Source organism: Muscardinus avellanarius, assembly GCF_963383645.1.
Source record: "Muscardinus avellanarius genome assembly, chromosome: 5".
NCBI classification, from domain to species: Eukaryota; Metazoa; Chordata; class Mammalia; order Rodentia; family Gliridae; genus Muscardinus; species Muscardinus avellanarius.
In genome coordinates, this window is record NC_137790.1 from 142,031,221 (window position 1) to 142,058,065 (window position 26,845).

The 26,845-nt window shown below is 46.4% G+C and overlaps 1 protein-coding gene across 1 annotated transcript; it reads left to right on the top strand.

Moving 5' to 3' along the window:
* SLC25A20 (solute carrier family 25 member 20) lies at positions 1 to 26,845 on the top strand (the record flags this gene model as incomplete). Its single annotated transcript, XM_080695559.1, has 9 exons — positions 1 to 105; positions 8,422 to 8,514; positions 13,090 to 13,217; positions 18,281 to 18,371; positions 24,345 to 24,462; positions 25,607 to 25,679; positions 26,010 to 26,119; positions 26,255 to 26,379; positions 26,783 to 26,845. The coding sequence occupies 9 exons, from the start codon at positions 1 to 3 to the stop codon at positions 26,843 to 26,845; spliced, it is 906 nt and encodes a 301-aa protein (XP_080551685.1).

Consider the following 26,845-nt stretch of genomic DNA (forward strand, 5'->3'; position numbering starts at 1 on the left):
ATGGCAGACAACGCCAAGCCTATCAGCCCGCTGAAGAACTTGCTGGCCGGCGGCTTTGGCGGCGTGTGCCTGGTGTTCGTGGGACACCCTCTGGACACGGTCAAGGTGCGAGGAGGCTGGGGCGCAGGATGGGGAGGAGGCCAGAGCGGGCGCGGAAAGGGGGGGGTCCTTCGGAGGTTTGGCTCTGGACAGAAATGGGGAGCTTATGACCTTCCCGAGAGATCTGTAGGCTCCCTCTTACAGAACGGACGGAAGCTGTACCGCGTGTCCCCACTCTACCCCCGAGCAGGACAGCGCCAAGTGACTAGACTTGAGCCACGTCCTCCTGTTGGAAGGTCCCTGTCCCACGGCCTCATCTGACCCTGCACCACTTCTTTGGGGATGGGGGGAAAGGCATCTCCCCAAAGCCCTGATTCCAGCCAACCCTAACATTTTATCATCAGAGTTGAAACAGTTCCCCTGTAAAGTCGCCCTGGGAAGACAACTAAAGGAAGAGGTATGGCTGTTCTGGAGATGTCCTTGGACACGCTCCCTGGGGCCAGAATGCCTCTTGGTCATCTCTTGTGCACCTTCCTTGCCCAAAGTGGAACTTGGCTCTTCCACCTTGTCACCCCAAGGCAGCCTGCGTGGCCTACTGGATAGAGGCACCTGCACTCGTGTCCGCAGTGACCAAGCCCCTTTCAAGGAAAGCAGGCAGCCAGCTTTGCTGAGGGCCAGGCTGACCCTCAAACTCTCAGAGGCTCTGGGAGAGTGAAAGTCATGGAGACTTATTCCTGTTTCCCACATCGCCCTCCACTCTTCTCCTGGCAACATTTTAAGCAAGGTCTTACTGGAGGCCAAAGTCCAGGTCCTGTGACTTTGCATTTGAACTTCATCCTACTTTTTTAACCTTATTGCTGGACCCAGACTTGAAGGAAAATGACAGGTTGGGCCTATGTACAATTCACGTAGGGCTTCCAGGGTTGGACGCCTGGATGTGAGGGGCTTGTTAGGATGTGGGATCCAGTTTCTTCCTCAGGAAATAGTGTCGTGGGCTTTTCCTCTTGGCAGGCTTGGGCAACAGGCTCTTTGATGCCTTTCATTCAAGATGGAACCTGCCCTAAGGTATCCTGGGGTCATTCTATAGCAAGACAGGGATTAAAGCAGCTGGGGTGGTTCGGGCATTGTGCAACATGAGTTCATTCTACACATGGTAAATGTTCTCTGTGTTAGTGCTTCTAAGACAGTAGTTGTTCCAACTACTACTATCTAGTAAGGGAGAGGGGTCTGGTATCCTTTCCTGCACTTGGTCTGTATAGGCAAAAATCTTCCTGACTAAGCCGGGCATAGTGGCACGCGCGTGTAATCCAGTACTTGGGAGGCTGAGACAAGAGGATCACAAGTTCTCAACCAGCCTCAGCTACTTAGTGAGGCCTTCTGACATTTAATGAGACCCTGTTTCAAAATAAAGAATAAAAAATAAAGCTGGGGTGTAGCACGGAGGAAGAATGTCCCTGGGTTCCATCCCCAGTACCACAAAAAAAAAAAGAAAAGAAAAGAAAAGAAAGAAAAGAAAAGAAAAGAAAAGAAAAGAAAGAGAAATCTTACTGGCTCTTGGTATCTGAGGCTTTTGGGGGCTCTATTTGCTACCTTATATAATGTTGGTTCTACCTCTGTACCCTCTGTCCTTGATATTGCTCTGAGGAAAGGCCCAGTGACCTCTGTGCTGAATTGTAAGCATCTGAAAATGCTCACTGGCACTTTGACAACCAGAGAGCCTCGGTATAGTGTGCATCACCCACAGATTGCTGACTGTTGTCCTTTGGCCTCCCTAGCCAGATGGACCCCAATTAAAGCCGAACCTTGACAGGTTTCTAGAGGTTCTGAAGACAACTGAACTGCGGCACTCCGCACTTGACTTAGGGTTGGTTTGGTTTGGTTGGTGCTGAGAGTTGAAACCTTGGGCATTCCTCCTCTGAGGTATACTCTCAGCCTTACTTTTTATTTATTTATGGTACTGGGGACTGAACCCAGGGGCATTCTACCTCTGAGCTACATCCCCAGCAGTATTTTTATTTCATTCTTTATTTTGAAACTAAGTTGCAGAAGGATCCTTTACCAAGTACCTAAGGCTGGCCACAAACCTGTAATCCTCCTGTCTCAGCCTTCCAAATACTGGGTTTACAAGTGTGGGCCACTATGCTTGGCTACTATGCGCTCTGGCTGTTGTTTTATTTTGAAACAAGGTCTCACTAAATTGCTGAGGCTGGCCTCTAACCTGTGATCCTCCTGTTTTGGCTTCTGAAGGTACTGGGATTATAGGTATACACCACCACCACCAAGCCTGGCTCCCCCCAGCTCTTTGTGTGTGTGTGTGTGTGTGTGTGTGTGTGTGTGGTGCTGGGTATTGAACCCAGATGCATTTTACTTCCAAGCTACATCTTCAGCCCAGTATTTTATTATTTATTTATTTATTGAAGTACCGGGGATGAACCAAGGGGCATTTTACCTTCGAGCTACACCCTCAGCCCTATTTTTTTATTCTTTTTTTTTGGGGGGGTCTAGGGATGGAACCCAGGGGCATTCGACCTCCGAGCTACACCCTCTGCCCTATTTTTTATTCTTTAGTTTGAAACCGGGTCTCACTGAGTTGCAGAGGGCCTCACTAAGTAGCTAAGGCTGTCTGCAAACTGCAATCCTCTGGTCTCAGCCTCTCGAATGCTGGGATTACAAGCGTGTGCCACCACACCCGGCTCTTATTTTTTATTTTGAAACAGAATCTCGCTGAGTTGCAAAGGGCCTCACTAAGTAGTAGCTGAGGCTGGCCATGAAGCCCAATCCTCCTGTCTCAGCCTCCCAAATGCTGGGATTACAAGCATGGGCCACAACGCCCAGCTTGCATATGTATGTATGTATGTAGTGTTTTTGTAGTATTGGGGATAGAACCCAAGGGCATTCTACCTCCTTGCTATACCCCAAACCCTATTTTTTATTTTTTATTTTGAAGCGAGGTCTTACTAAGCTGTGGACTGCCTCACTCGGTAGCTGAGGCCGGCTGCTAATCTGCCCTCAAGTACTGGGATTACAAGCACGCACCCCCACGCTGGCTTTATTCTTTTTTTTGAAACTGGATCTCTCTAAGTTGCAGGTATTATGGTTGTAATGGTGCTGTGGGCTCTTCTTCCTCTATTCAACTACAATTTGTTGAATAGGAAATTAAAACTAATAGGCAACCGGGCATTGTAGCGCATGCTTGTAATCCCAACATTTGGGAGGCTGAGACTGGAGGGTCACAGTTCACAGAGAAGCTCAGCTACTTAGGCTCTTTCAAATCAGTGAGACTCTGTTTCAAAATAAAGGATAAAAAAAATAGGACTGGGGGTGTAGCTCAAAGATAGAATACCCCAGGGTTCCATCCCTATTACTGCAAAAATAAAATTAAATTAAAAATAAAATAGCAGCTGGGCATGGTGGCGCACGCTTGTAATCCTCGCGCTTGGGAGGCGGAGTCAGGAGGATCACGCAGGTTCAAAGCCAGTCTCACTGGCTTAAGAGACCCTGTTTCCAAAAAATATATGTGTGTGTGTGTATGTGTGTGTCTGGGAGTGTAGCCCAGAGGTAGAAGGGTTTCCTGGAACCCCAGTACCACCAAAAAAATAAAAATAAAAATAGCCAGGCATGGTGGTGCACGCTTGTAATCCCAGTGTTTGGAAGGCTGAGACTAGAGGATCTCAGTTCGCGGACAGCCTCAGCTACTTAGTGAGACCTTCTGCAACTTAGTGAGACCCTGTTTCAAAATAAAGAATGAAAAAAAAAGTAGCTGGAGCTGGGCATGGTGGTACATACTTGCAATCCCAGCATTTGGGAGGCTGAGACAGGAGGATTGCGCAGGTTCAAAGCCAGCCTCAGATACTTAGTGAGTCCCTTTACAACCAGTGAGATCCTGTTTCAAAATAAAGAATTTTAAAAAATAGAGGCTGTGTGTGTCTCTGGGAGGTAGAATGCCCCCAGGTTCTATCACCAGTACCAAAAAAAAAAAAAAAAAATAGCCGGGCCTGGTGGCACACGCTTGTAATCCCAGAGTTTGGGAGTCTGAGACAGGATCGCACAGGTTTAAAGGTAGCCTCAGCTACTGAGTGAGGCTCTCAGCAACTTAGTGAGACCCTGCTTCCAAATAAAGTATAAAATAAGCCTGAGAGTATAGCCCAGAGGTAGAAAAGCCCCTGGGTTCCACCCCCAGTACCACAAAAAAATATAAAATAAAATATAAAATAAAATAAAATAAAAATATAAAATAAAATATAAAAATAAAAAAAATATATAAAATAAAAATATAAAATAAAAATAAAAATAAAAAATTAAAAGAGCTGAGGTAGAGCTTGAAGGTAGAATGCCTCTGGGTTCAATTCCCAGAAACAAGCAAAAAAGGGCAGGGTGTACCAAAAACAAAATAAATAAATAAATAAAGATAGAAAGAGCTGGCCAGCATGGTGGCATTTGTTTGTCATCCCAGCATTTGGGAGGTGGAGACAGGAGGACCGAGGCTCACAGGCAGCCTCAGCTACTTAGCTAGGACTTCGCAACTCAGTGAGACCCTGTTTCAAAAATAAAAGGACAAGGCCGGGCGCGGTGGCGCACCTTGTCATCCCCGCGCTTGGGAGGCAGAGACAGGAGGATCGCGCAGGTTCGAAGCCAGCCGCGCGCGCTGGCTTAGGAGACCCTGTTTCCAAATAAAAATGTAAAAATAGGTCTGGGAGTGTAGCCCGGAGGTAGAAGGGCTTCCAGGAACCCCAGTGCCACCAAAAAATAAATAAATAAATAAAAGGACAAAAAAAATAGGGCTGGGGGGTGTAGCTTGTAGGGACAATTCCCCTGGGCTCCATCCCTAGAATCACAAGAAAAAGAAAAAGAAAAAAAAGGGCTGGGAATGTAGCTCAGAGGTAAAATACTCTGAGGTTCAACCCTAATACCATAAAAGAAGTAGTGGGGTTTGGGGGATGTATCACAGCACCCAGCTCTAAGTCACAAGTTTCCATCCACTGCTCTCCCACTAAGTAAAGGAACCATGGAGGATTTAAAGACCAATACAAGGATTTAGTATGTAGAGCAGTGGTAGCTATTGAACATTTCTTTCTTATTTGTGATGCTGGGTATAGAACCCAAGGGCGTTCTACCTTCGATTACACCCCTGCCCTGTTTGTTGTTGTTGTTGTTGTTGTTGTTGTTGTTGTTGTTGTTGTTGTTGTTTGCAGGTCCAGGGATGGAACCCAGAGACATTCAACCTCCGAGCTACACCCCCTGCCCTATTTTTTATTCTTTATTTTGAAACAGGGTCTCACTGAGTTGCAGAGGGCTGAACTAAGTTGCAGGGTCTCACTAAGTAGCTGAAGCTGTCCGTGAACCGTGATCCTTTGGTCTCAGCCTCCTGAATGTTGGGATTACACTTGTGTGCCACCACACCCAACTCCTGTTTCCTTTTTTATTTAGAAACAGGTCTCACAAATTTCCTGCAAATCTCACTAAATTTGCCAATGCTAGCTTTGAATCTACAATCCCCCTGTCTCAGCTTCCCAAGTACTGGGATTACAGGCATGAACCACTATGTCTGGCAGCTTCGGGACATTTCTACTGTTGTGTCTCATAAACCTGTCATCTCTGTCATCTAAAGAATGACTTTCTTACTACACCTTGTGAGGCTCTAACTCATACACTGATGAAAGAGTCTAAAGAAATAGAGCTGGTTCCAGGCGTGGTGGTGCAGGTTTACATCCCCATACTTGGGAAACTGAGGCAGGAGACTAGAATATCAAGTACAAGGCAAATGTGCATGCTACATTAGAGAGACCCTTTTTTATTTAATTTAATTTTATTTTATTTTATTGGTGCTGAAAGTTGAACCAGAGATCTTCTACCTCCAAGCTATGCCCCCAGCCCAATTTTATTTCTTTATTTGGAAACAGGGTGTTACCAGTTTTCTTAGAGCCTTGCTATGTTGCCGAGTCTGGCTTTGAACCTGTGTTCTTACTATCTCAGCCGCCCAATACTGGGATTACAAACGTGCACCACCATGCCCAGCTGACGTTTCTGTGTGTGCTTTTTTTTTTTCAAGCTTGCACCACCACATTCAGCTAACCCTATTTCAGAATGATATAAAAGGAGACCTGAGCACAGCGGCACACACCTAACTCCAGGGCTTGTGAGGCTGAGACAGGGGGATCACAGGCTTGAGCTTCAACGATTAGTGAGGGCCTCAGCAATTTAGTGAGGCCCTATTTGAAAATAAAAAATGAAATAGGACTGGGGGTGTAGTTCAGAGGTAGAATGTTGGGCCCAATCCCCAGTATTCTTCCCCACATACAAACACACAAGTTTGAGCTGAGCGTTATTTATTTATTTATTTTTTTGGTGGTACTGGGGTGGAACCCAGAGGCTTTCTACCTCCAGGCTATACTCCCAGACCTATTTTATATTTTATATGGAAACAGGGTCTCACTAAGTTGCTGAGAGCCTCACTAAGTAGCTGAGGCTGGCTTTGAACCTGTGCGATCCTCCTGTCTCAGCCTCCCAAGCGCGGGGATTACAAGCGTGCACCACCACGCCCGGCTTTGAGCTGAGCGTTATGATACGATCCTGTAATACCAGTACTTAGGAGGTTGAGATACAAAAATCAAAGATTTACAGCAGCTTCAGTAACTTAGCAAGACCCTCAACTTAATAAGATTCTTAAAAAAAAAAAAAAAAAAAAAAAAAAAGCTAGGAGATAGAATGCCCCTTGGTTCAATCCCCAGAACAAAAAAAAAAAAAAATTGGTACACAAAAGTTAGCTGGTCATGGTGGTGCACACCTGTAATACCAGTACTTAGGAAGCTGAGACAGGAGTATCACAGATTCTAGGACAGCCTTGGCCACATAATGGGACCATTTCCAAAAAAAAAAAAAAAAAGGCTGAAGGAGTAGAGGAGTAGTCTATAGGTTGAATGCCCCTGGGTTCAAAAAAATAAAAACCAAGAATCCATCAACTGATGAATGAATATACAAATGTAAGTTATATTTATCTGTTTGATCTACTTATCTACATAGATATCTATGTAGGTACACACACACACACACGTTTTTTAAACTCGGGGCATTCTACCACTGAGCTGTATTCCTCCCGGTCCTTCTCTCCCCCTCCTTTTTTTTGGTACTAGATATTTAACTCAGGGATATTCTATCTCTGAGGTATTCTCCCTTTTAATTTTTACTTTTTAGTTTAGGAACGGTTCTCACTAAGTTGCAGAGGGTACTCTTCAACCTGGAACCTAGTATTTTAGTATTTCAGCTTCCCAAGTACTGGGATTACAAGTACTCCACCTTGCCTGGCTATATTTTTGCAAATAGAAGAAATGAAGTGTTAATTAAATAAAAGAGAAGTCTCAGCCTGGCATGGTGGCCCCCCACCTTTTTTTTTTGCGGGTCTGGGGATGGACCCCAGGGGCATTCAACCTCCGAGCTACACCCCCTGCCCTATTTTTTTTTCTTTATTTTGAAACCAGGTGTCACAGAGTTACAGAGGGCCTCACTAAGTAGCTGAGGCTGTCTGCGAACCGCAATCCTCCGGTCTCAGCCTCCTGAATGCTGGGATTACAAGCATGAGCCACCATGCCGGCTATGGTGGCACTCTTGTAATCCCAGTACTTGGAAAGCTGAGACAGGGGGATTGTGGGTTCCAGGCCAGTCTCACTTACTTAGTGAGGCCCTCTGCAACTTAGACCCTTTTTTTTTGGGGGGGGGGGGTCTGGGGATGGAACCCAGGGGCATTCGACCTCTGAGCTACACCCCCTGCCCTATTTTTTTATTCTTTATTTTGAAACAGGGTCTCACTAAGTTGCAGAGGGCCTCACTAAGTAGCTGAAGCTGTCCGCAAATCGTGATCCTCTGTTCTCAACCTCCCGAATGCTGGGTTTACAAGTGTGTGCCATCACGCCCAGCTTAGACCCTATTTCAAAATTAAGAATAAGGCTCGGTGTGGTGGTGTACACTTATAATCCCAGCATTTGGGAGGCTGAGACAGGGATTGTGGTTTGAGGACAGTCTCAGCTACTACTTAGTGAGGCCCTTTGCAACTCAATGAGAACCTATTTCCAAATAAAGAATAAAAAATAGGGCTGGGGGTGTAGCTTGGAGGTAGAATGTCCCTGGGTTCCATCCCCAGTACCACACACACAAAAAAAATTAAGAATAAAATGGGGCTGGGAGTGTAGCTTGGAGTAGAATGCCCCTGGGTTCCATCCCTAGTGCCACAAAAAGGGAGGGGGCGTGAAGTCTCAGTCTGTTGCATAAGGGAATAATGAAGGTACGCCCACATGTGCAAGTCTCTCTATTCAGTCTGACAAACAGGCTGTTACTGCTGACATGCAGTTCTAATTCTAAAAGGTGATTTATTTTAACTTATGGTTTCAGGTCCGACTGCAGACACAGCCACCAAGTGGGCCTGGACAGCCTCCCATGTACTCTGGGACCATTGACTGTTTCCGGAAAACTCTCGTTAGAGAGGTATGGTATCGTGCCGGACACTCCTTTCACTCAGACACACACTTGGTGCATTCGTGCACCTCTTCAGGGGAGGGTATTCTGATTCTGTTGGAGGTCAGGCCCACAGCAGCAGTTTCCTCATCTTACTACCCTATCATCATCTGCTCTGGAGTCTTTGATAATCCTAGCTACTGATTTATATAGATGGCTAAAACCAATAAACTGGCTCTGTTTTAGAAGGCAGAACTGACCATGGAGAATTAGTGAGGAGTATTGAAGTGGGAGATGCATGAAAATGCGCACCTAGGTCGGTCGGCCCCACCCGGCCCCACGTCAGCAGCACAGTCAGGTCTGGAGGGACAGCCAGCCTGTCCTGGAAACAGAGCCCAGCAGAGTCACCATACCCAGGGCAGAGACATTTAATTGCTATGGGCATACTTAGTTGTTTATTCATGCATTTATTTTGTTTTTACTGAAGATTGAACCCAAAGCCTTGCCCATTCTAGGCCAGCACTCTACTACTGAGTTACACTCCAGCTCTTTTGATTTTTAATTAATTTATTTATTTGCATGGTTCTAGGGATTGAACCCAGGGGCATTCTACCTCTGAGGTATACCCCAGCCTTATTTTCTATTCTTTATTTGAAAGAGGGTCTTACTGAGTTGCAGAGGGCCAAAGAAGCTGAGGCTGTCAGAAACAGCTATCCTCCTGTCTTAGCCTCCCAAATACTGAGATTATAAGCGTGCGCCACCATGCCTGACTGAAAATGTGACTGTGTGTGTGTGTGTGTGTGTGTGTGTGTGTGTGTGTAATGGGGATGGAACCCAGGGACATTCTACCTCTGAGCTACACCCCCAGCCCCATTTTTTATTCTTTATTTTGAAACAGGATCTCACTGAGTTGCAGTTCAAGGACAATCTCAGCTACTTAGTGAGGTCCTCCACAACATAGTGAGACCCTGTTTTAAAATAAAGAATAAAAATAATAATAAAGGGCAGGGGCTGTGACTCGGAGATTGAATGTCTCTTGTTCTATCCCCAGACCTGCAAAAAAAATTTTTTTTTAATAAATAAATAAAATAGGTCTTGAAAGTATAGACTGGCGGTAGAAAGCCCCTGAGTTCCATCTCCAAGGCCACACATACACAAAAGAGTATTAAATAAAGCCAGATTTATGTAAACCCAACTCTTAAGGCAGACATGGTGATACATTCCTGTAATTCCAGCTTTGGGGGAGCCCAGGGATTTAAGACCAGCCTGGGAACATAGACTCCATGTCAAAAACAAAAAACCCAACTCCTTGCAGAATAGGCTCTCTTAGTTGATATTTGTATATGTCCCTGGTTTTTGCTGTGCCTGATTTGAGCACTCTGCTTTTTGGAGCTGACCAGCAGGGATCTAAGTTGTGCTGCATGAACCTGGATTGCCGCTGGATCGGTGGAGACTAGACGGGTTATTACGAGTCCTTCCAGTGGAGACTCAGGACTTCCCTCGGCCCACAGAGCTGTGGAGGGGCTTCAACAGCACTCTGCCCCTGGCTGCTTTTGTGCACATTACTCAGATCTGTCCTTTTCCAGTTACTCCCTCTGTACCTTTTCCTTGGTGAGTCCACCCATAGCCTACAGCACTGGGCCTTAGCAGGATCCAGGAGGCATACTGAAAGTAGTGGTGCCCTTTGGTTCTGGAAAAATGCACATGCCAGGTTCTGCAGCAAGACGTGTTCTCCAGCCAGGTCTGCAGAGCCTGCCCTATCTCTCCTTCTACTCTTCATATTTATCTTTCAAATTATTATTATTATTTTTTGGTGGTATTTGGGATTGAACCCAGAGTGTTCTACCTCTAAGCTACACCTCCAACCCTAATTAATATATTCTTTATTTTGAAACAAGGTCTCACTAATGAACCTACAGTTCTCCTATATCAGTTTCCCAAATACTGGGATTTCAAGTGTGGGCCACCATGCCCAGCCTCTGATTTTTATTGATGTGATACAGGCATTTAGTTCCTTACTGAAAGGCTTATACAGGCATTGTAGCATAAAGGCCTGTAATCCCAGTACTTGGGAGGCTGACACAAGAAGATCACAGATTCAAAACCAGCCTTGGAAATTTAGTGAGGCTTTCAGCAAGTTTGTGAGACCCTGTTTCCAAATGAAAAATAGAATAGGGCTGGAGTTAGGCATGGTGGTGCACACTTGTAATCCCAGCATTTAGGAGGCTGAGACAGGAGGATCATAGTTCAAGGATAGCCTCAGCTACTACTTCGTGACGCCCTTTGAAACTCTGTGGGACCCTATTTCAAATTATAGAATAAAAAATAGGAGGGCTGGGGGTATCACTCAAAGGTAGAATGCCCCTGGGTTCCATCCCCAGTACTGAAAGGAGAAAAGAGAGGAAAAGTAGAATACGAGCGGGTGTGTGGTGTGCTACTGTAGTCCAGTACTTGGGAGGCTACCACTGGAGGAATGCGGCTCACAGCCAGCCTCGGCAACTCAGTGCTACACACACTTACACAAGAAGGAATCTTTTTTGGTGCTTTTTTTTTTCCTGGGGATTAAACTTGGACACATTCTACCTCTGAGCTATACTCCCAATAAAATAATTTTATTTTTTATTGCAGAAGGCATACCTAATTTGCTAAGACTGGCTGTGAACTGGAATCCTCCCGTCTTAGCCTCTCAAGTACTAGAATTACAGGCAGGGGCCACCATGCCCATCTCTTTTAGTGCCTTGGGAATGTCTAAAGATACTCTTTTTTACACTGAGTATTTCCCTTGAGTAAACTCTACATGTCCAAATTCCCTGTAAAAGGATACCCTGTGCTACATAGCGCAGAGTGCCTTGCAGGATGGAAACTGTTTCCAGTTTCTCTAGCAGTGTGTAAGAGAACAATTATTTCTAATGAGTGAATTTTCTTCCTTTTAAAAGCTCTCCCAAGGCCGGGCGTGGTGGCGCACGCTTGTAATCCCCGCGCTTGGGAGGCGGAGACAGGAGGATCGCGCTGGTTCGGAGCCAGCCTCACTGGCTTAAGAGACCCTGTTTCCAAATAAAAAAGTTAAAAAATAGGTCTGGGAGTATAGCCCGTGGGAATGTATCCCAGAGGTAGAAGGGCTTCCAGGAACCCCAGGATCACAAAAAAATAAAAAATAAAAATAAAAAATAAAAATAAAAAATAAAAGCTCTCCCAAGGCCAGATGTGGTAGTCCAGGACTGTAACCCTAGTTTTGGAGATGCTGAAACAGGAAGATCACAGGTTCAAGGAAAGTTTCAGCAGGGGAGACCCTGTTTCAAAATAATAAGATAGGGTGGGACTATAGCTGAGAGGTAAAATGCCCCTGGGTTCAATTCCCAGTACCACAAAATAAATAAATAAATAAATAAATAGGAATGGGGGTGTAGCTTAAAGGTATAATTCTCCTAGGTTGAATCCCCAGTACCACTGAGAAAAAGTTCTCCCAAGATGGGCTTGGTGGCAAACACCTGTATTTGGGAGGCTGAGACAGGAGAATAGCAGGTTCAAGAGCAGGCTCAGCAACTTAGCAAAACTGTCAGCAATTCAGTGAGACAGTTAGCATGGCGCCACACCCTTGTAATCCTATATTTGGCAGGCTGAGACAGGAGGATCACAGGCTCGAGGGCAGCCTCAGCAAGTAGTGAGACTCATCAACCTAGTGAGACCCTGTTTCAAAATAAGAAATAAAATCGTGCTAGGGGTATAGCTCAGAGATAGAATGCCTCTAGGTTCAAACCACAAAAAAAATGATAAATTTAATTAATTAATTAAAAGGGCTTGGGGAGCCAGGTGTGGTGGCACACATTTGTAATCCCAGCATTTGGGAGGCTGAGACAGGAGGATCTCAGTTCAAGAACAGCCTCAGCTACTTAGTGAGGCCCTTTGCAATTCAGAGAGAGAGAGAGACCCTGTTTCAAAATAAAGAATAAAAACTAGAAGCTGGGCGTGGTGGCGCACACTTGTAATCCCAGTCTTCGGGAGACTGAGACAGGAGGATCCAGGTTTGTGGACAGCCTCAGCTACTTAGTGAAGCCCTTTTCAACTCAATGAGACCCTGTTTCAAAATAAAAAAATAGGGCTGGGGATGTAGCTCTTAGGTAGAATGCCCCTGGGTTCCATTCCAGTACTAAATAAATAAATAATTAATTAAATAGAAAAAAGGGCTGGGGGTATAGTAGCTCAGAGGTAGAATGCCTTTTTTTTTTTTTTTTTTTCTGTATGTGTGTGTGTGTGTCTGTATGTGAAACTAGGGGTTGAACCCAGGGTTCTACCTCTGAGCTACACCCTCATCCTTATTTTATTTGGAAACAAGGTCTTACTAAGTTGCAGAGAGCCTCACTAAGTGCTGAGACTGGCTGTGAACCTGTGATCCTCCTGTCTCAGCCTCCCAAGTACTGGGATTTCAAGCATGCCCCACCACGGCCGGGTCTGAATGCCTCTGGTTTCTATCCCTAGTACCAGCACACACGCAGCCTTCTTTGCTGGGATGAGGTGAGGGAACCAGGCTGGAGGGCCCCAGCTCTCTGTTGGGGTGTTAAGGGCAGAGCATCTGTGATCCGCTTTTGTTCCTGTCGTTTCTTGCAGGGCATCTCAGGGTTATACCGTGGCATGGCTGCTCCTATCATCGGGGTCACCCCCATGTTTGCTGTGTGTTTTTTTGGGTTCGGTTTGGGGAAAAAACTACAACAGAAAACTCCAGATGATGTGCTCAGGTGAGTAACGGGGCCCAGGGTACTTGACAGTGTTTGTGTTAGCTAGCTTTTTTTGTGGCTGTCACTGAAATACCTGAAAAGAACAACTTCGAGGTGGGAAACTGTATTTGGCTCTCAGTTTCAGAGGCTCAGTTCGTAGCAGCTGGCTCCAAGGCCACACCATGACACCAGGGCCACAGAGCAACGTGGAGAAGGGTTGCTTGGCTCAGGGCTGCAGGGAACAGAGAAGGGCCCTGGGCAGACACAGTCCAAAGCCATGTGGGCCCGCTTCCCCAGCCACCTAGCTGGAGACCAGATTATCCTCCTCCTCATTAGAATTATTTTATGGTAGGCCAGGCGTGGTGGCGCACGCTTGTAATCCCCGCGCTTGGGAGGCTGAGACAGGAGGATCGCACAGGTTTGAAGCCAGCCTCAGCTACTTAGTGAGACCCTGTCTCCAAATAAAGTATAAAATAGGTCTGAAAGTATAGCCTGGAGGTAGAAAGCCTCTGGGTTCCACCCCCAGTACCACCAAAAAAAAAAAAAAGAATTATTTTATGGTACTGGAGATTAAGCTCAGGGGAATTCTACCTATGAACTACACCTCCAGCCCTATTTTAGTTTTTAATTTTGAAACAGGATCTCACTAAATTGTAGATTACAGTGTGGGCCACCATTCCCTGTACTCTAAATTATTGGTTTATCCAATGGATTAATCTGATGATGAAATTAGACCCTCATGAATCAATTCTTTTACATCTGAACTTTGGTACATTCCCAACATATGAGCTTTTTTTTTTTGGGGGGGGGGTCCTGGGGATGGAGCCCAGGGGCCTTCTAGGCTATATTCCCGGACCTATTTTATATTTTGTTTGGAAACAGGGTCTCACTAGTTGTTGAGGGCCTCACTGAGTAGCTGCGGCCGGATGCAAACTTGAAGTCCTCCTGTCTCGGCCTCCCAAGTGCTGGGATCACAAGCATGCGCCACCACTCCCCGCTAACATGGGAACTTTTTGGTCAGGCATTCCATCCCTAAACCCTAAAATGATGTGGCCTGGGTCAAAGGGAAGCCTTGGCAAATGGGCAGTTGCTGCGTCATGAGTCCTGGGGCTGACTTCTAGGAGTCCCACATGAAGAAAGCTCCTGAGTGTGTTTATCCAGGGATCCAGAAGGGAAAGAGAAGAGCAGACGAGCACCCCGATCCTTGCCAGGTTAACATTTCTCCTCCTGGGTAATAATGGTTACTAGGGATATTAGCAACACCAGCTAATGCTAACATCCCTGTACGGTGTGGGCAGTGCCTCCTTGCGCTGCAGGAACAGCACCAGCTAGCCTTGTTTTCTGTCACCTGGTTAAAAAAAGAGAAGCTTCTAACTGTTGTTTGACTTTGTTTTATAAGGTGATTGTGATTATAATCATTACAAATGCTGGTTTCTCTGTTAAAGTGAAATAAGTGAGTGTGTTTTCTTTAATAATAAACTTAAGGCCAGGTGTAGTGGCACACATCTATAGTCCCAGCTACTTGGGAGGCTAAGGCAGGAGGATCTCAAGTTCTAGACCAGCCTGAGCAATTTAGCAGACCATGTATTGTAAATGAAATTTAAAAAGGGCTGTGAGAAACTGGGCGGGGTGGCACACACTTGTAATCCCAGCATTGGGGAGGCTGAGACCGAAGGATCGCAGTTCGCGGACAGCCTCAGCTACTTAGTGAGGGCCTCACTAATATAGGGCAGGGGGTGTAGCTCGGAGGTCGAATGCCCCTGGGTTCCATCCCCAGACCTGCAAAAAAAAGAAAAGAAAAGAAAAGAATTAAAAATAAATAAAAATAAAGAGGCCGAGACTGGAGGATCTCGATTCGCGGACAGCCTCAGCTACTTAGGCCCTCCACAACTCGGTGAGACCCGGTTTCAAAATAAAGAATAAAAAATAGGACAGGGGGTGTAGCTCAGAGGTTGAATGCCCCTGAGTTCCATCCCCAGACCCGCAAAACAAAACAAACAAACAAAAAAAACATTATTTTAGAGGAAAACCTTAATGGCTTCCCACACAGTATGGGGGAAAAAAAAACAAACAAAAAAAGAAGTTGGATATAGGCCTTGACAGCCAAGACAGAAATATAGCTCAAAAATTAAAAAGTAGGCAACATAGAGCCAGGAGTGGTGGCCCATGCTTGTAATGCCAGCCTTTGGGAGGCTGAGACAGGAGGATCACGGTTTGCGGCCAGCCTCAGCTAATTAGTGAGGTCCTTTGCAACTCAGTGAGACCCTGTTTCAAAATAAAAAATAAAAAACAGGCCTGGTGTGTAGCTCGGAGGTAGAATGCCCCTGGATTCCATTCCAAGTACTGGGGGGAAAAAAGTAAGCAACTTAATAAGGCCCTCATCAACTTATTAAGACTCTGTTTCTAAACAAAAAATAAACTGGATGTGGTGGTGCATGCCTGTAGTCATAGTAATTGGGAGGCTGAGACAGGAGTATTGGTTTGAGGCCAGCCTCAGCAATTTAGCAAGCCTTTCAACAACTTTGTGAGACCTGTCCACAAATAAGAAATAAAAGCCAGGCATGGTGGTGCACATTTTTAATCCCAGTACTTGGGAGAATTGCAGGTTCAAAACCAGCCTTAGCAACTTAGGCTCTCAGCAATTTAGCAAGGCCCTGTTTCCAAATAAGAAATAAAATAGGTCTGGGGTTATAGCCCAGGGTAGAAGCCCCCTGGGTTCCATCCCCAGTATCGCAAAAATAAAAGAAATAGGTCTGGGGGTATAGCTCCATCCCCAGTATCACAAAAATAAAATAAATAGGTCTGGGGTATAGCTCAAAGGTAAAATGCCCCTGGATTTAATCTAATACTCCCCCCCCAAAAAAGGTAGTTAATAGAAACAGACGGGCTCCTAAAGACACAGGGTTCTAGTGGAGACTTGAGTGAGTGAGATGCCCCAACGCGAGCCACAGGGTGACGACCCCTGGGAGGATACAGGAGCACACAAGCCACTGAGGCTGGCCCTGCTCGGCCTCTGGAGTCAGGGGGAGCCCTGGGTAGAACACGGTGTACGCTGTTATGGCTTCAGACTGCAGGAGGTTGGGTGCAGATCTCAGATGTAGATGGAGCTGCTTGTAGCAGGAACTATTTCTGGAGTGTCTTCAGCTCTGAGTGGGCCTGTTTCCAATAAACAGCCACAAGGGCCCCAAACATGAAGGGTTGTTATGAAGCTGCTCAACTCTTGGTCTAGACTCACAGGGACACAAATCTACACAGAGCACCTGGGCTTTTAAATATGCCCTAGCTCACAGTTGCACCAGGACCATGCCTACGGGGTGTTCGCATCTGCCTGAACAATGTTTGAAGACACGACCCCACCCGTGGCCCAGCAGCCTTGATGTAATCACCTCCCTGGAGGTGTCTTCGCATTGAGACAGGGCTTCCAGTATGAGGCTTCTCCATGGGTGAGGGCTTGTGAGTGTGCATCTTCTGAGTGGGCCTTGTGACCAGACTCCCATTGCTCTTGGCACCAAGACCTTCGAGATGGGAAAGCTGACATGAGAACGTGGCTTTTCTGTGAAATCTCAGATGGTGTGGCAAGGTGGAAGTCCTGGAAGGCTCACACTCACAGGTGCTTCCCGGATGGGGTGGGAAGTGGCACAGAGGTCAGAGCCCACGTGGCAGCCCCTGCACACGCAGTGACCCTCCCATCAGAAGATCCCGGTCCTAGGGCATGCAGTGTGCCTGGCCTTGGCGGGACACTGGGCAGAACGGAGCATGTTGGTCTTGTGGTGCTGAGAGAGGGCTGTGGGTAACAGCGTGAGCTGGGTCTTTGAGTCTGCTATTAGGAAAGCAGGCGTCACGACTGCTGTCGACACATGAGTTCTGCCCGGGCGAGTATTTGGAAGAACAGGGCTCTTGAAGCTGGCGTACTGCCTAGAAGGAAGACTACCATGAATGCTCACCGCTGTCAGCCCATATCTGTTCCCCATCTCTGAGGCTCCTTTGGGGAGGGAGTGGCCTAGAGCTCGGTTGTCAGGGCTTGAGACCAGTGGGAGCCCAGGGTTCAGGCCGATGTGTAAAGTTTTTTGTACCAACATTTGTTTTATTGAAATGCTGAATGAACTCTGTGATTCGGGAACACGTTGGTAATGCCATAAAGAAAAGGAGGTGGTACAGATAGCTATGGGCATAGACACCAGGAGCCTCAGACTCCTCCTCATGCTCAGTATGATCGATTTTATGGGAGCCCCAGTGGGAACCCATACCTCCGGTTGCAGGAGGACGGTCCTTGCGCAGGGGCCGAAGGCACCGGTGTGCCTGCTGAGCACCATTCCTACTGAGCCTCTCCCAGCACACCCCTTGCACTGGCCTCACTGCTCCTCAGTAGGGAGGTGGCCATGACCATCCTCCCTAGCCTTGAAGCTGTCCCACCGGAGCCCTGATGTAGAGTGTCCATGGTCCTTGCTAGTCCAGTGGAAGTGAGATTGGAGGGGAACTGGGATCTACTGAGGTCCAGATCTTGGGTTAGAGGCTACCTACGCCCAACAACAACCTAACATTTTACAGATGGGGAACCGAGGCTCCGAGAGGCCTGGGGACTGTGCATAGTCACTGCTGAGGTCAGCATACCCAGGGCTTAGCAGCCCTGTCTCAGTATGAGGCTTCTCCATGGGTGAGGGCTTGTGAGTGGGCCTTGTGACCAGACTCCTATTGCTCTTGGCACCAAGACCTTCGAGATGGGAAAGCTGACATGAGAACGTGGCTTTTGTGTGAAATCTGATTTATTTGTGGCTATGCTTTTCCTCAGTCCAACTGCTTATTTTTTCTTACAGAACCATTCTCTTGTCAGGCCTGGTGGTGCATGCCTGTAATCCTAGTATTTGGGAGGCTGGGACAGGAGGAGTGCAGATTCAAAGACAGGCTCAGCAACTTGATCCTGTTTCAAAATAAAAAATAAAAAGAGCTGGGATGTAGTTCAGATGTGGAATGTCCCTAGGTTCAGTCCTGAATACCAACGAACCAGCAAGCCATCCTCTGCTGAAATTGCGTTTTCCTAGAGGTTAACCACAACAACTTGCTTCTGGCTTTTGTTCACAATGCAGCTACCCCCAGCTCTTTGCAGCGGGCATGTTATCTGGTGTATTCACCACAGGAATCATGACCCCTGGAGAACGGATCAAGTGCTTGTTACAGGTAAGGGGTGATCTGCGAGAAGGCAGCTAGCTTTTCCCATTCAGGGTACCATTTTGTGTGTGTATGTCCTTTTTGCCCTTTGTAAAAGCTTCAGGTCAGGTGTTTTTTAAAACAGTTTCAAGAGCCGGGCGTGGTGGCACACACTTGTGATCCCAGCATTCGGGAGGCTGAGAAAAGAGGATCGTGGTTCGCAGACAGCCTCAGCTACTTAGTGAGACCTTTTGCAATTCATTGACACCCTATTTCCAAATAAAGAATAAAAAAATAGGCCTGGGGATGTAGCTCAGAGGTAGAATGCCCCTGCGTTTTCAAGGATTGCAGGAACATGGAAACAATCGTAGTAGAATCAAGAACCAGGACAGTATAACAAATCAATAAGATGTGACAACCATGACCCACACTTTTTTTTTTTATGGTACTGGGGGTGGAACCCTGGGGCTTTCTACTTCTGGGCTATACTCCCAGACCTATTTTATATTTTTTTTATTTGGAAACAGGGTCTCACTAAGTTACTAAGAGCCTCACTAAGTAGCTGAGGCTGGCTTCTAACCTGTGCGATCCTCCTGTCTCAGCCTCCCAAGCTCGGGGATTACAAACGTGCGCCACCACACCTGGCTACCCACACTTATTAGTAGCCACTTCAGGGACTCTGAAAGGTGAGTCTAGAGGTAGAAGGAAGGCCCCTTCTGCCCAAGACGTCAAATGTATTAACTAAAGCCTAGCACTGTTAGAGTGTGCTCCATCTTACAATTTTGTAATTTTAAGAATGCTTAAATAGGCCGGGCATGGTGGGCACGCTTGTAATCCTTGTGCTTGGGAGGCTGAGACAGGAGGTTCATGCAGGTTCAAAGCCAGCCTCAGCTACTTAGTGAGGCTCTCAGCAACTTAGCGAGACCCCGTTTCCAAATAAAATATAAAATAGATCTGGGAGTATAACCTGGAGGTAGAAGGCCTCTGGATTCCACCCCAATACCACCAAAAAAAAAAAAAAAAAAAGCTTAAATATACTGTATGAAAACTTTCCAGATTGGCCTTTTCGACTTAGCAGACTTTCTGGAGATTCATTAAGATTGTTGCATATAGGAGATCATTGCATATTTGCTAAATTGCTGAGTCTTGCTGAGTTGCTGAGGCTGGCAAGGAACCTGCACTCCTCCTATCTCAGCTTCTCAAGTACTGGTATTACAGGTGTGTGCCACCATACCTGGCTAGTTTATTCATTTGCATTGCTGAGTAATAGAAACAGTAATTTAATTTGTCCTTGAAGGACGTATGTATTCTCATTTGGGGCTATTACAAATAGTGGTGCATTCATTCCTCACTACCATTAAAAAAAAAAGAATAATGGTTCAATAAACATTAAACACTACTATAAAGAGATTTTTATGATAAAATAATTATTTTTATTTTTATTTTTTGTGCCACTGGGGATTGAACCCAGGGGTGTTCTACTTCTGAGCTATACCTCCAGCCCTATGTTATTTCTACTTCTGAGCTATACCTCCAGCCCTATGTTATTTTTTTAATTATTATTATTTTTTTTAGTTTTTCTTTCTTTTTTTTTTTTTTTGGTGGTACTGGGGGTGGAACCCAGAGGCTTTCTACCTCCGGGATATACTCCCAGACCCATTTATATTTTATTTTGGAAACAGGGCCTCACTAAGTAGCTGAGGCTGGCTTTGAACCTGTGCGATCCTCCTGTCTCAGCCTCTCAAGCGCAGGGATTACATGCATGCATGCGCCACCACGCCCGGCTTTTTTTTTTTTTTTTTGGAAGGTCTGGGGATGGAACCCAGGGGCATTCGACTTCTGAGCTACACCCCCTGCCCTACTTTTTATTCTTTATTTTGAAACCGGGTCTCACTGAGTTGCAGAGGGCCTCACTAAGTAGCTGAGGCTGTCCATGAACCACGATCCTCTGGTCTCAGCCTCCCAAATGCTGGGATTACAAGTGTGTGCCACCACACCCAGCTTCTATGTTATTTTTGTTTGGAAACAGGGTCTTACTAGGTTGATGAGAGTCTCACTACTTGCTGAGACTGTCCTGGAACCTGTGGTCTTCCTGTCTCAGCCTCCCAAGTACTGAGATTTTAGATGTGCGCTGTAATTATTATTTCATTTTTTTATTTTTTCTTGCAGTACTAGGGATGGAACCCAGGGGCATTCTACCTCTGAGCTACACCACAGCCCTATTTTATATTTTTTATTTTGAAACAAGATCTCACTAAGTTGCGGGGAAGGCCTCACTAAGTAGCTGAGGCTGGCTATAATCCTCCTGTCTCAGCCTCCCAAGTACTGGGATTATAAGTGCATGCCACCATACCCAGTTTATAATTTCTTTGAAATAACTGCCCAGGAGTAAAATTCCTAGGTTATAGGATGTAGGTACATCCTACATCCTAATTTTTATGGTACTGGAGATTGAAGCCAGGGGCATTCTACCTCTGAGCTATACTCCCAGCCCTACTTTATTTTATTTTATTTTAATTTATTTTTTATTTGGAAACAGGGTCTCACTAAGTTGCGGAGGGCTTTACTAAGTTGCTGAAGCTGTCCTCAAACCTGTGATCCTTCTGATTATAGGTATGTGTTACTGGGCCCTGATGTCTTTCTCTTTTTAAAAGGGCCCCACTAATTAGCTGGGGCTGTCTGTGAACCACGATCCTCTGGTCTCAGCCTCCCTAATTCTGGGATTACAAGCATGTGCTACCATGCCCGGCTTCTCTTTTCTGATGTATGCAGTCATTTTGTATGTTGTCCTCTCAGTACTGGTTTGGCTGTGTCCCACAGGTGTGTGTGTGTGTGTGTGTGTGTGTGTGTGTGTGTGTGTGTGTGTGTTGTTACTGGGGATGGAACCCAGGGGCATTCTACCCCCAACCTATACATACCTCAGCTCTATTTTTTATTCTTTCTTTCTTTCTTTCTTTCTTTATTTATTTTTGGTGGTACTGGGGTTCTGGAAGCCCTTCTACCTCCGGGCTACACTCCCAGACCTATTTTTACTTTTTTTTTTTTTTTTTTTTTTGAAACAGGGTCTCCTAAGCCAGCGCATGTGGCTGGCTTCGAACCTGTGCGATCCTCCTGTTTCTGCCTCCCAAGCGCAGGGATTACAAGCGTGCGCCACTACACCCGTCCTTATTCTTTATTTTGAAAGAGGGTCTGAGTTGCAAAGGGCCTCACTAAGTAGCTGAGGCTGTCCTCAAACTGTTATCCTTCTGTCTCAGCCTCCCAAATGCTAGGATTACAAGTGTGCATCACCACACCTGACTTTCCCACAGATTTTAATCTATTTTTTAATTTTCATTTAGTTCAGTATGATTTTTATCTCCATTGAGACTTTCTCTTTGAAGTATAGATTATATTGAAGAGCATTGTTTAGTTTACAAATTTATTTTATTTTTATTTATTTATTTGTTTATTTTTGCGGGTCTGGGGATGGAACCCAGGGGTATTCAGCCTCCGAGCTACATACCCTGCCCTATTTTTATTCTTTATTTTGAAACAGGGTCTCACTTGCAGAGGGCCTCACTAAGTAGCTGAGGCTGTCCACGAACCGTGATCCTCCAGTCTCAGCCTCACGAATGCTGGAATTATAAGCGTGCGCCACCACACTCGGCTTACAATTTTATTTTATGATCCTGGGTATGGTTGATATCAGTATTTTTTTTTTAATTTTGAAATAGGCTCTCGCTAAGTTGTGAGCTCCTTGCTAAGTTGCTACGACTGGCCTTGAACCTATGATCCTCCTGTCTCAGCCTCCCCAGTACTAGGTTTACAGGCATGCACCAGGACACCTGGTTCCCCGCCCTGATTTTAAATGCTTTATGTTGAGATAGGGTCTTGTTAAATTGCTGAGGTTGGCCTCAAACTTGCATTCCTTCTGCCTCAGCTTTCCGAGCTGCTGGAGTAACAGGTGCGTGCCATTATCTGGCTCTGGAATCTTACTGAAACTTGTTTTAGCTGACTTTCTCTGATCCAACCACAGCAGGGAAGGGAAGGCTGTGGCCTCATTATGTTAGTGGAAATAATGATCCAGGTTCCCCATTTGCCTCTGTTGACACCTGAGGGTGGAGCACTTTTTATTGCTGGGGGATTGTGAGAGTTTCTTTATCACCACTGAAACGAAACTGTGTGAGAGTGCTAGTTACCTTCTCTACTGGCCCACTGACTCCATCAAAGCAGCTGATGGTGTGTACTTTGTACAGTCCCATGAAGACGAAGTGTGGGCTCCCCACTTGTGTTTGGTGATGTGGGCAAGGGAGGCCAGGCTCTTCTGTGGTGTTTGGCTGAAATGGAGTGCTCAGTGTTTAAAAGTTTTCTTTTTATTTTTAACTAAATCTATGGGGTTTTAATCCTGAGCTAGACCCACAGCCCTTTTTATATTTGGAAATAGGGTCTCACTAAGTTATTGAGAGCCTCGCTAAATTGCTGAGGCTGGCTTCTAACCTGTGATCTTGAGCCAGGCGTGGTGGCGCATGCTTGTAATCCCAGCATTCAGGAGGCTGAGGCCGGAGGATCGGGGTTTGCGGACAGCCTCAGCTACTTAGTGAGGCCCTTTGCAACTCAGTGAGACTCTGTTTCAAAGTAAAGAATAAAAAATAGGGCAGGCGCTATAGCTTGGAGATAGAACGCCCCTGGGTTCCATTCCCAGACCCGCAAAAAAAAAAAAAAAAAGCCTGTGATTTTCCTTATCTCATCTTCCCAAGTACTGGAATTACACAAGTCTACACCATGCCTGGCTTCATCAGGACTCTTCAAATATCTCATATTCAGAACACTTAGCAGTTTGACAGTAAAGCCTTCCATTGGTCTAATGCATGATGACCACTTCCACAAGCACACTGTAGTCTCTTACAACTTGTAGGGTCTTTTTTTTTTTTTATCAGGGTGGGGGTGTCTGGGGATAGAACCCAAGGGCATTTGATCTCCGAGCTACACCCCCTGCCTTATTTTTTTTTTATAATTCTTTATTTTGAAACAGGGTCTCACTGAGTTGTGGAGGGCCTCACTAAGTAGCTGAGGCTGTCTGCAAACCGCGATCCTCCTGTTTCAGGCTCCTCAGTACTGGGATTACAAGTGTGTGCCACCATACCCGGCTTCTGTAGGGTCTTTTGATTTTTTTCCCCTCAGAACTGGGAATTGGCTCCAGGAGAATTCTCCCTTCAAGCTATACCCCCAGCCCTATTTTTATTCTTTATCTTTTAATTAATTAGTTTATTATTTTATGGTACTGGGAATAAAATACAGGAGAATTCTATCTCCAAGCTACACCCTCAGCCCTATTTTTAATTCTTTATTTTGAAACAGGGTCTCACTGAGTTACAAAGAGCCTCACTAAGTTAAGTAACTGAGGCTGTCTACGAACCTCGATCCTCCTCTCAGCCTCCCAAGCGTGTGCCACCATGCCTGGCTATCCTTTTATTTTGAAACAAGGTCTCACTAAGTTGCTGAGGCTGACTGAAACCTTCAATCCTCCTGTCTCAGCCTCCCAAATACTGGGGTTTCAAGCATGCACTACCATGCCAGGCGTTTTTGTTTTGTTTGTTTTGTTTTTTATTTTGTTTTTTGGTGGTATTGGGGTTTCTGGAAACTTTTTTTATTATTTGGAAATAGGGTCTCTTAAGCCAGCGTGGCTGGCTTCGAACCTGCACAATCTTCCTGTCTTTACCTCCCAAGCACGGGGATTACAAGCATGCGCCACCACTCCCAGCTTTTTTTTTTAATGATACCAGAAATTGAACCTGGGGCTCTCTGCCATTAAGGTATATCAGTAGCCCTTTGTAATTTTCTTTATTTTTTTTTTTTTTCAAATTTTGAGACAGGAGCTTGCTGTTGCCTAGGCTGGCCTTGAACTTGGGCTCATGCCTACCCTCTCTGAGTGGCTGGGGCTACAGGCCTGTCCCGCCAAGCCCAGTGGGGTCTGCTGACTTAAATTTTGTTCTTTCTGACCTGATGACCTTTCCTCCATCCCAGATTCAGGCTTCTTCAGGGGAAATCAAGTATTCTGGTACCTTGGACTGTGCGAAGAAGGTGTACCAGGAGTCTGGGATCCGAGGCATCTACAAGGGGACTGTGCTGACTCTGATGCGAGGTAACCTCTGAGGCCCTTCACCTGAGGCCATGTAGGGGTACCCCCTGAGGAGGGGCTGCTGTGGAGGTTCCTGCCTGGATGCCCAGATTAGTGTTGGCACACGGCACAGATCTGACGAGACTGACAGTGTACCCTGGTTTGCGGCAGTCTTGCCCTAGCTGGTATGGACACAGATTAGGATAGAGGGACCTTCCATCCTTCCTCAGTGTGTTCAGTGTGACAAGTGTGTGTGTCAACATGCCCAGCTAGAGGGGACTTTAAAGATGAATGAGTTGAGCCAGGCATGGTGGCGCATGCTTGTAATCCCAGCACTTGGGAGGCTGAGACTGGAGGGTCGCGGTTCAGGGCCAGCCTCAGCTACTTAGTGAGGCCCTCTGCAACTCAGTGAGACCCGGTTTCAAAATAAAGAATAAAAAATAGGGCTGGAGGTGTAGCTTGGAGGTAGAATGCCCCTGGGTTCCATCCCCAGTACTGGAAAAAAAAAAAAAAAAAGATTTGGCCATGGTGGCTCGCACCCGTAATCCCAGTACTTGGGAGCTGAGACAGGAGGATCACAGCTCCAAGGCCAGCCTCAGCAACTTAGTGAGACCCTAGCACTTAGTAAGCCTGTTTTAAATTAAAAAACAAAGAGACCTGGGGGTATAGTTTGGAAATAGAACATGCCTGGGTTCAATCCCTAGTATAGGAAGGAAGGAGAAAGGGAAGGAAGAAAGGAAGGAGAAAGGGAAGGAAGGAAGGAAGGAAAGAAGGAAGGAAGGGAGTTGCTGTTGAGTGTGGTCGTGCTCAGTCACACCAGTGGTAGCCCAGAGTAGCATCTGACAGCTGCATGGTGATTACTGCAAATAGTATATAGCTGTTGAAAAACTCAGGAAATGTTGACTGGTCCAATGCCAAGCTTGGCTCTTCTAAGTACAAAAAGTCTGTGTGTAGCCAGGCGTGGTGGTGCATGCCTGGAATCCTCCAGTATTTGGGAGGCCGAGGCAGGAAACTTGCAGGTCGAAGGCCAGACTCAGCGACAGTGAGCCTCTTAGCAACCTAGTGAGACCTAGGGGTGTGGGGTGTGGCTTGGAGGTAAATGCTCCTGGGTCTCCCCCAAAGAAAGAATTTTATAGTATTTAATTTATCTCCTTCTTGCTACTAACAGATGTTCCAGCCAGTGGGATGTATTTTATGACATATGAGTGGCTAAAAAACATCTTCACTCCAGAGGGAAAGAGGTAGGAAGAACATTAGGATGTACAGTCTACTTTTCACCACTCGGTGCAGGCTTGTCCTCGCCTGTGATTGGGCGAGGCTCTTGGTCCATATGCACTTTCCTCCCGTGCCTGCTGCAGTCCAGCCGTACGTCATCCTCTGTGCCGTACCCAGAGGAGCCTTTGTACGAGTGTGTGTGAAAGAAGCCCGTCAGGCGTGGCCGCTGCCATGCCACGGGAGCCTGCCCAGTCTCCTCCCTCCAGCCAGTTTCTCACTTCTATTAACTCCCTGTCTGCCCCAGGAGGGAGGGAGGTCAGTCTGCATCTGATGGGGCTATGGTTGCTGTTCTCCAGTGTCAGCGAGCTCAGTGCACCTCGGATTCTGGTGGCCGGGGGCATTGCAGGGATCTTCAACTGGGCCGTGGCGATCCCCCCAGATGTGCTCAAGTCCCGCTTCCAGACTGGTGAGTGGGTTGAATGTGGTCCTCTTCCTGGTGCTGGCTCTGACACTACAGGAAGACCTAGATTGTCCCCATGTACATTGCCGTGGTTAGATCAGGAAGCTTCCTGAAGCCTTAAAATTGGGTTCTGCCCCACAGCACCTCCTGGAAAATATCCTAATGGTTTCAGAGATGTGCTGAGGGAGCTGATCCGGGACGAAGGAGTCACATCCTTGTACAAAGGGTTCAATGCGGTGATGATCCGCGCCTTCCCAGCCAACGCAGTGAGTACTTGCCAAGGGCCGTGATTTTCCTTCAGGACTCAGAGCGGGGTGCAGGCGGCTAGCTTGGCTCGCCCCGGGATTGATTGAGGACTTGGTTCTTCTAACCCCTTCCCTTAGCCACAACCTTCTTCCTAGCCCATTTTCCCGAAGCTGTCAGAAAGATTTGCTCTCCAAGGTCCAGGGCTTGGATTTCCTGACCTGGCCATCAGAAGTGGGCATTGTAGGACATGCCTTTTCTTCTGCTCTCAGGAGTGAGCAGTATAGCTTGCTAGCTGGCTCTGGGATGGGAGTGGGCTAGGGAGGGTTCTGGTCCTGATGGGGCCAGCCTAGCATGTTGCTGACAGTGGTGTCCATGAATAGTCACATCTCTCCTGGCTTTCTCTTCCTCACCACCCCTTCTTAGGCCTGTTTCCTTGGCTTTGAAGTTGCCATGAAGTTCCTTAATTGGATTGCCCCCAACTTGTGA